Raw genomic sequence first — 8,459 nt, 5'->3', positions numbered from 1 at the left:
CACTTGTTGTTGATCATGTGGTGTAGGCATTCCAATCTTTGGAGGCATTCAAGGCCCGGCACAATGACAAGCCATTCACTCTTACGCATTGTTGGACGCTCATCAACATGTGCCCTAAGTTCAAGGACCAATACCGTGAACTACAAAGGAAAAGAGGACTGAAGACGGCCAAGTTCGCCGGAGGTGGAGATGGCGAGGCGTGGCCGTTCTTTTTGAGGCTGGCATGGGTGCCGCCCGCCCGTCGGGGGCCGCTGAGAGTGTGCCGGCGAAAAAACATTCATTTTGGAGGCCGGCTGTGTTGCCGGCGAGGAGAACTATTCATTTTGGAGGCTGGCTGTGTTGCCGGCCGCTGGCTGATGCCGGCGATGGACGTGTAGGCCGGCGTGATGAACCGGGGACGCTGGCTGAATTAGTTTTTTAAGTGGACGCGGACAGGATGGGGCAAATGGATGCGGCCGCGCGCTGCGCGCACGGCCACCGCATCCCAGGACACGCCCGGACACGGCCCCAAACCCCTACCCAAACGGACAGAATCCGGACAAAACGGACGTCCGTTTGGGGTCGCGCGGTGGAGTTGGCCTTACGAATGATGCCATTTGGTTCCATTTCTGACTTGCACTTAGTTAAGAACTGGCTAAATAATGTGAAGGCACTGATTGGTGCTACTGGATAGGTTAGTGAAGCCTTCTTAAGATGCGTAGGATTCGAGGTTAATGGTTTTTCCCTTTTTCTATAGGTATGCTTAGTTAGGATACTTACGATTTTCTTTTCTTTGCACTTCGCCTGATCGGTGCCCATGCTTATGCAATAATAGACAACTTGACTTTACACATATACATACATAAATACCTCAATACATTAGCATCGGCAATGCTGCTAGTTACATTGGTGTTTCTTGTGTCATCTTATTACACCTTCCATCCTGTTACTTCGAGCAAATGCAGTTCCTTTCCTGATTCACTCTGAATGACCTCTCTGAAAATGCAAGGTCACTGAAATCCGAACCCTTCTTCTGTAGCACATTCATCTCCTTATGTATGTGCACATGATCTCTGCATTTCTCCGATATGGACATGGTGTTTCCTTGTGTTACACAGGAAAACCTCCAGTTAAACGTATATGGTTCAGTGTCTGGCGAAGGCCATACTTGTTGACAGCTTTATAGGCAGTTCTGAATCCGTCACCATATGCTGTTGAGGTGTCATTGGCAATCTGATGCATGAAGAACTCACCGAGCTTCTTCTCGGTGTGAGATATGCCACCCTTCTTGGATGATGGTGGTCGATACGAGGAAGACGACGAGGATGAAGCATAAGAGGTTGAAGGTTGAGCGTGTCTTGTAGAAGCTGGAAGAATCTCCGACTCGAGCCACAAGTAAGACATGACTTGGCATATACCCTCCTCAACCTCTGGGCTTAGGTTTCGGTAACCTGAAGGTGCCATTAATCGAACAAAGCTCATAATTCAGATCAGATTATTATAGAAATATGGCCGTAGAAGGTTCAGTCAGCACAAGTTGTTTGTACACGTACCTTTGAGGCGCAACCACCCGTGCATCAATTCATGGGCAAGGATGGATCCAGTTAGTAGCCTGCAATCATGTGGAGAATATTTTGATTAAATACAAATGATGCACCAGTCATAGAATGACAAAGAACCCCAGCATTTAGTTCTGATCTATATGTTGAAGTGCTCAGTCTCAGACTCTCTCAGTGAAGAATGAACTGACCTGGGGAGTCCATACAAGACAAGAATTGCAGTGACTTCACATCGGCGAGTCAGCTTTTGTGGCTGGGTTCTCATATCTAGTAACCTATGTCCACCAATCCTGGGCCTTCTAAGTATCTGAGAAGCCAAGCCGCAAAGGGTAAAACAGGAATCATCTACTGGATAATTTGATCCCTGAAAGTCAATTTAGACTGAGAGGTTGTACTTACACTGCTCACAGTCTGCTCCTCCGACAGACACAGGCCTCTTGTTTCAGGCATGTGGTGAGGTCCCTGCAGAAGTGCAGATGATCGTTAACATTTGCAAAGATCACGCAACGATTTGCTTCGACCGATCAACTGAACATAAGAACTCACTTTGCACTCTCCTTCCATTGCCTCGTTGAGGGCTTGCCGCTCAACCAGGAGCATGGGTATCTGCTGGTCGAGTTTCATGTTCATCCCTTCGTAGTAGTCCCTGATGGAGTGGTACAGGGGTTGGCATTCACCCGTGTCCATGACCGCAGAATCCAGGCATTCCATGCACAAACTGCGCCCGTCTCCCAGCGACATATACTTCGTGTTCCTTGGCTGCAGAATTTGCATAACAAAGTTTTGTGGTTGGAGAGGCAGTTCAAGGAAATTAAAATGCAGGAGCATCACCCTAAACGCTGCGGATGTTTCGCAACACAGTTATATAACTGGCACCCCAAGCATTCATCTCCTGAAAATTGAAGGAAAAACAGAAGGGAAAAATTGTACCTCCATTTTCTCACAGCTACAGCAACGAGGTGTGCGGTCAAGCTCATGTGAGGGGCAATACTTCTGGCCCCAGAATGGATGGGCTCTGTACTCTATCAAGCCCGTCCTGTTCGTTGCGATCTGCAGAAAGGCACACACACAAAAATCAAGTTACATGCTAATCCAAACATCAGTTCTAGCTCTTTGTCAGACGGAGTTCATTCAGAGAAGAGTCTTACAAATTGAAGGCAGACATCACATTTCGGGTGGTGTAGCTCCTTGTAGCACAACTTGTGGTATGGCTCTGCGCCTAGCAAGGTGAACTGGGAAACACAAAGAGAAAAAGGGTGACTGTCACTTTCTATTTTCTAAGATACCTGAGTACTACAGTTTACAGGATTGACTGAAATACAAGAATTTCAACGGAACCAGTGCGATTACCGCCGAATTCACAAAAAACTTACAGGGAGTGTAGGATGGTTACCTCGGTCTCGCGGATAGGGTGAGTGCAGGAAGAGCAACGGAAGCAGTGAGGATGCCAGTACATTCCCATGCAGCTCAAGTAATGGCCATGTCCTACCTCATGCTTGCAGCCACCACAGACCCTGCAGGATGTACATAGCTTCTTCACACACTAGCTCTTTCAGGGGCATTGGAGGAAAGGCGACGAACAAAGGTATGTAGCTAACCTTTGCCCTCTAGGCAAGGCCTGGGAGGGGGCATATGGATTGTGTGGCATGTAAGGATTCATGTTCAGACTGTCCTGCATGGCCTGGGCGAGGTCTTCATCGTTCTCTCCCTTGTTATGGTTTCGCTCTGCATTGGAATTCAACCGAAATCAAGCACTGCTAACAGATTTTTAACCAGAAAGGCACGACGAACAGGGTTAAATGCTGTATATGCGTACCTTTAGGACGTTTGGCTTCCTCTGCAAGAGAGAGTGCAATCTGACGGTCCAATTCTTCATTGTCATGTCTAGGTGGATCCTCCCTCTGGAAATAGTAAAAGAAAAAGCAAGGGCTTAAGCAGCTATTTGTTCGATGATCGCACAAAATACGGTAACATGAAGTGCTTGTATAAATGTGGGGGTGAATTGAATGCGACAATTTCATGAAGATATGAAAGAAAAATGGCGGACTCTGGCAAGGAGAGGGTATCAGCACCTTTGGCCTGACTGGTTCTTGTTGCCAGAGCGAGCTCTCTTCTCCCGCGGTCACCCGAGGCCGCCGCCGGTGGTTTGACTCCACGGGCTTCGTCCCCTTGAGGAAATTGCAGAGCCACTTCATGAAGCTGGATCTTCTTTCTGTGTGCAGCAACGTTACGTTAACATCAAATAGGCCGAAGCGAAATGTCAGCAGGATTTCAAGCAAGTGGCTCAACTGAATAGTGGAGAGCAACGTCCTACCAACTAATCCCTGTCAGGTGAAAGTTTGGAATTACTATGGTCAGAAGCATTAGAACTTTCATGAGCAGCTCTAAACCTTCATGAGCCGACACTCTGACAGTTATATGTATATAGAATTTCAGTCACTATGTGACGTGCAGACTACAGGAACTGTTCTTGTTCGGCACCATGGAAATCCACTCAAATCAAATCAGCGCTTAACTACATCCTTTTTTTAGTTATCGTTACTATTAGGCGCTTAATGGGAACATTATTGAGAAAAAGGTCAGATGACGAATGCGGAATACCTGCATTGAACAGGATCAAGAAACACAGGGACAGAACACCACAGGAAATTGCTTGGGTTGCTAACATGGCCGCCTCTACGCCGTCCTAATCACAGTTATATATCTTCTTTTTTTCAGTTCTACCACCGGTTCAGTCACCGACAGCAAGGCAGGCGCAATCAGGGTCAGGTTCAGTCACTATCTTGGTGGACCTCAGTTTATCCTGAATTATAAGAGTCAGTTTCAGTCTAACTTTCCCTCTTGTGAATATAGCATGCATGACTGTTAGAAAATGTTGATTGAAAGGCTTTCCTACATTGATTGATTGCAACACAATTTGCTCCACGCCATTGGCATGGGTTGCACTGCACATGATGTGACCGGCCTAATGGATATCAGCCTCAAAATACAGCAAGTGCGTAAACAAAATGGTTCGTTAGCCGACACATGGATCGACCGGTAAATCAACAGAAGTTTGCTATGAAAGGGATAGACTGCAGACATAGACTAAACTGATTGTCGTTTTACGTTTCACAGAAAGATATAGCTGAAAACCATCTCGCCTTTTCTCAACTCGCTTCCTTTTGTCCTGCACCTATACATGTTGTTAAATGGATCGCCGACAGTTTACTCTGCGTTCTCTAATCTAGAAGTTAAAACAAACCCACGGTTCAAATCGAAAGGCGGCAAACAAAAGTTAACCTCTAGCGAGACAATACAAAGACAAGGAGAACGACGGCTGGTGCCGCCGAAGTACGTAAAATCTACGAGCAGCCATGCACGTACGGCAACGGTAATTAACGAAAATAGAAGAGGAGACACAGAGGAGCAGAGAGTTTCGATTACCGTGGCCACACTGATTATAAGCAGCCCTCGAGGGGTAGGCCATCTACTGAGGAACCACCGGCGTTCCAACCCGGCATATATATACACGACGCACCGCGCTGACAGCCGCCGAGGAATAACAGCGGGGAACTTTCAGGTGGCAAGAACAACGGCGGCGATCACGATGTTTGCGGGGAGCAGGGGAGGAGGATTGAGAAGCAAGAGGTGCTGGAATGGACGGAGGAGGGGGAGGGGGAGAGGGGGGCTTAAGTTCTTGGAGAATAAAGCTATGTGGTGGAGTTGGCCGCGACAGAAAGGAAAGGATTGAGGGTGAAGCGAAGGGCGGCCGGCCGTCCACACCTCACGGACGGCATCTCGGCCTAGCCCTCCTCTCCTCTCCTCCGCGTAAAAGCAAACCAAGGGCGCGATCCCGGCCGTCGGCTTTAGGAAATTCTCTTCGCCGATGGCTGGCTGGCGCCAGTTGATGGCGCATTAGCGGCGGGTGCACGGCCGGGGGCGCGAATATTTGCTGGTCTCGTGCTGGGCGGAGGGGAAAGAGGAGGGAGGAGAGATTCGTTGTGTCAACGGGAATGTATGCCCCTCGTTGGCTTTTCCATTTCTTTGTTATGTTTTTCGTGGAGGAGAAACGCGGGAACGGGGGAGAGGAAGAGGAGCCGGCCGGCCGGGGCGATGCGGGAAGAGTACGCTTGCTTGGAATGGATTCTCCCCCGAAAGCAGCCGCTGGCGTCGCCGTACGTGCAAGTGCGCAGCCTTTTCGGCGGCGCTGTGGCGCCTCGTTCCAGGCTTGAAACGATCTCAGGGCGTTCTGCTGCCCCCCTGGGTTCGAGCGAGCTTTGGTGGTAGCCGCCGGGCTAGGGTCATCCACGAATTTCATAGCCCTCAGATTCTCCACCATTGATCACACAGTTAAACAAGAGAGCCAGAGTAGCACTAGTAACAATCGACATAAAAGTAAGGCAGCAGAAAGAGAACGTAGCATGAGGGGTTTATCACCAATAGTCCGCGTGTGCATCATGCCATGCCATTTGTAATACCCAGGTACTGGTGTAAAGCCCGTGCTTTCTTACGGGTGTTATTTGATGTTCCGGTGAGTTCATTTAGAGATATTTATATTTTTTATGCATGGGGTTGTAGAGTTTGATTTTTTTAAGTGTATAAACGAATTGAAATGATAAAGTTTCGTACATTAAACGAATTTCAATGGCCGCATCATTTGGGAAGTTACAAAATGAATTTTGTAACGTGTTAATCTTGCAATCGTTGTGCTTCTTTTCATCCTTATGTAGCATATCTTTCCACAAAGAGATGTCAGTTTATCAAAGAGACTGTCTTTTCATGAATAAACAACTTTTCATCAAGGGGTGCGTCTCTTCATGAAAAAACGCATCCCTTGGAGAACTTGTGGAGTGCAACGGGGAACTTGGATATAGATTGTGTCCTTTAAGGAAGATACACAGAGGAAGAGAACAAACTTCACATATCCCTTTTTTTTACTCAATCAACAAACAAGGTCTGACATGATTCTAGGATTACTAGAAAGCCTTGCTTTATTTCAATATGATTTTTCTGAATCACTCTAAACTCACTTTTTTACCAATTGAGCTATCTTGCACTAACTGCCAAGATCTAATGGACTTGATAGACCATCGATATAATTGAATGACTATTCTTTTTAGGGTGATGTAGCTTAACGTGGATGCTACATTAGGAGTCGGTTTCAGAATAAAAAGGGAGTATTCTCTAGTCATAGCTTAAGAAGCAAGTTAACAAATATTTAGTTGAATGCCAATCTATGTGGTAATCCTCCTAGACTAATATATCCTTGTATGACAAATCTCACGCCTCCATGCCCCCAAGTCGCCCTCCCTCCCTCGAGAGGCGACTCCCGCGTATGTCCATCGGTCTTCCCTTCTCCCTGCTCTCACCCTCGCAACTATTGCCAGCACCGCTAGGCTAAGTCCCACCTCCCATGTAGTAGGCATCGCTCGGGGGTGGGGTGGGTGGGTGGGGTGGGTGGGGGTGGGGAGGGAGGGTGTGGAGGGCTCGTTCCTCCGTCCGAGAGGCCCTCATGGCGCTATGGACCGAGGAGCGTTTCCTTAGTCCAAGATCCATGCGCTACCGCCAAGGGCCTCACCGTCTCGCGCCGACGGGATGTAGTCGGCCTGGGGTGGGGGTCGTGGCCAAGAAGGCCTAGGACTCGCTTTGTTGTGGGCTGCAGACATGCCAACAGGGAGCCCATCCCTTCCCAAATATCGGGTATTTCACTTGCCGCTATCCACGGAAGCCAGGACAGAGGTTGAAGACTTGTAACGTGTCACTAGCCACCTTAATGCTAGAAGCGTTATCAAGGACTCTTGGTGTTGTGTTTGGGGAGCGCCTGAATTCAGAGCAAATAAATTATATAACCATTGCTTCTCTGAGGTACATGCAGTTGATGCGTTTACTTGGATATGGAAATCAAGCTACACCATGCACTACAAAAAAAATACTTATGTGATAATACATGTTTGTCATAGTAGGCCATGTTTTCGGTCACACATGTATATCCATAACAATTTTATGCCAGAATCAAGATAGTCATACCTGTTCAGTCGTGGAAGTGTTCCATCACAATAATCCATTCATCATCACGGAAGTGTTCACTTCCGTGATAATAAATGGCATGTCATGGAAGTGGTTTTGTCAAGGGTAAATGACACGTGGTAACCACCATAATGGACCACAGTTAAGCTACCAGGAGCCGGTTTTAGACCTGATACCCGTTAACAACCATGATCAATGACAATTTCTCACGTGTTAATTTCTCATCCGCCAATGGTACCACACGTCAGCTATGCATTGCGACAGATGTCATCCAACCAATGGAGGATATGCGCCTATGAAACATCGACAGGTGGCCCATTTATGTTAAAAAGGCCGACCCACTTGACTTGATCAAAAGTTAGCGGGCCAACCCATTGAAAGCCTATTAACGTCATGTTTGCATATAGCCCATTTACGACCTAGGTACGCCCGACCCGTTATGGCCTTTTCGAATTCAACCCATTAGGCTCAAGTGGGTCGTCCAATATGATTCCAGCCCATTGACACTTTTGGTGTTAGAAATATGTCCTAGAGGTAATAATATTGCATTATTATATTTTCATATTCATAATTAAGAGTTGATATATTCTATGCTATAACTGCTATAATCCTGAAATATGCGATTCAGTGGAGAACTCATATGCACATGTGGAATGATAAACGGTGAAAATATATTCCTAGTCTTGCCTCTAAGATTAGCTCAAGTGTTGTTAGTGTTGGGAATCGTTGCATGGAAAGACAAAAAAAAAATTCTACGCACACACAATGATTTATCCATGAAGATGCATAGCAACGAGGGGGATAGTATGTCTACGTACCCTCGTAGACCGTAAGCGGAAGCGTTTCACAACGCGGTTGATGTAGTCGAACTTTCTTCGCTCTCCAACCGATCTAGTACCGAAGCACGGCACC

The 8,459-nt window shown here is 47.1% G+C and overlaps 1 protein-coding gene across 1 annotated transcript; it reads right to left on the bottom strand.

Annotated features, from left to right (window-relative positions):
* Positions 1-808: 808 nt before the first annotated feature.
* On the bottom strand, positions 809-5,301 carry LOC123092634 (protein DA1-related 2). The gene is made up of 12 exons (XM_044514443.1): positions 4,965-5,301; positions 3,611-3,750; positions 3,355-3,439; positions 3,137-3,263; positions 2,932-3,052; positions 2,687-2,770; positions 2,469-2,588; positions 2,085-2,297; positions 1,938-2,000; positions 1,730-1,845; positions 1,533-1,591; positions 809-1,430 (listed from the first exon to the last, which is right to left on the bottom strand). The coding sequence occupies exons 1-12, from the start codon at positions 5,005-5,007 to the stop codon at positions 1,090-1,092; spliced, it is 1,512 nt and encodes a 503-aa protein (XP_044370378.1). The 5' UTR covers positions 5,008-5,301; the 3' UTR covers positions 809-1,089.
* Between the last annotated feature and the right edge of the window lie 3,158 nt (positions 5,302-8,459).

This window comes from Triticum aestivum, chromosome 4B, assembly GCF_018294505.1.
Source record: "Triticum aestivum cultivar Chinese Spring chromosome 4B, IWGSC CS RefSeq v2.1, whole genome shotgun sequence".
NCBI lineage: Eukaryota > Viridiplantae > Streptophyta > Magnoliopsida > Poales > Poaceae > Triticum > Triticum aestivum.
Note: the sequence above shows the minus strand (reverse complement) of the source record. Positions and strands in the feature narration are given on the sequence as shown.

What these genes read in the sequence shown, in the direction of transcription:
- LOC123092634 (XM_044514443.1), bottom strand. Translation starts at nt 5,007, where the DNA reads ATGGCCTACCCCTCGAGGGCTGCTTATAATCAGTGTGGCCACG. An exon ending in TTATAATCAGTGTGGCCACG is followed by an intron (nt 3,751 to 4,964) that starts GTAATCGAAACT and finishes TGCTGCACACAG; the next exon opens with AAAGAAGATCCAGCTTCATG. An exon ending in GGAAGCCAAACGTCCTAAAG is followed by an intron (nt 3,264 to 3,354) that starts GTACGCATATAC and finishes ATTCCAATGCAG; the next exon opens with AGCGAAACCATAACAAGGGA.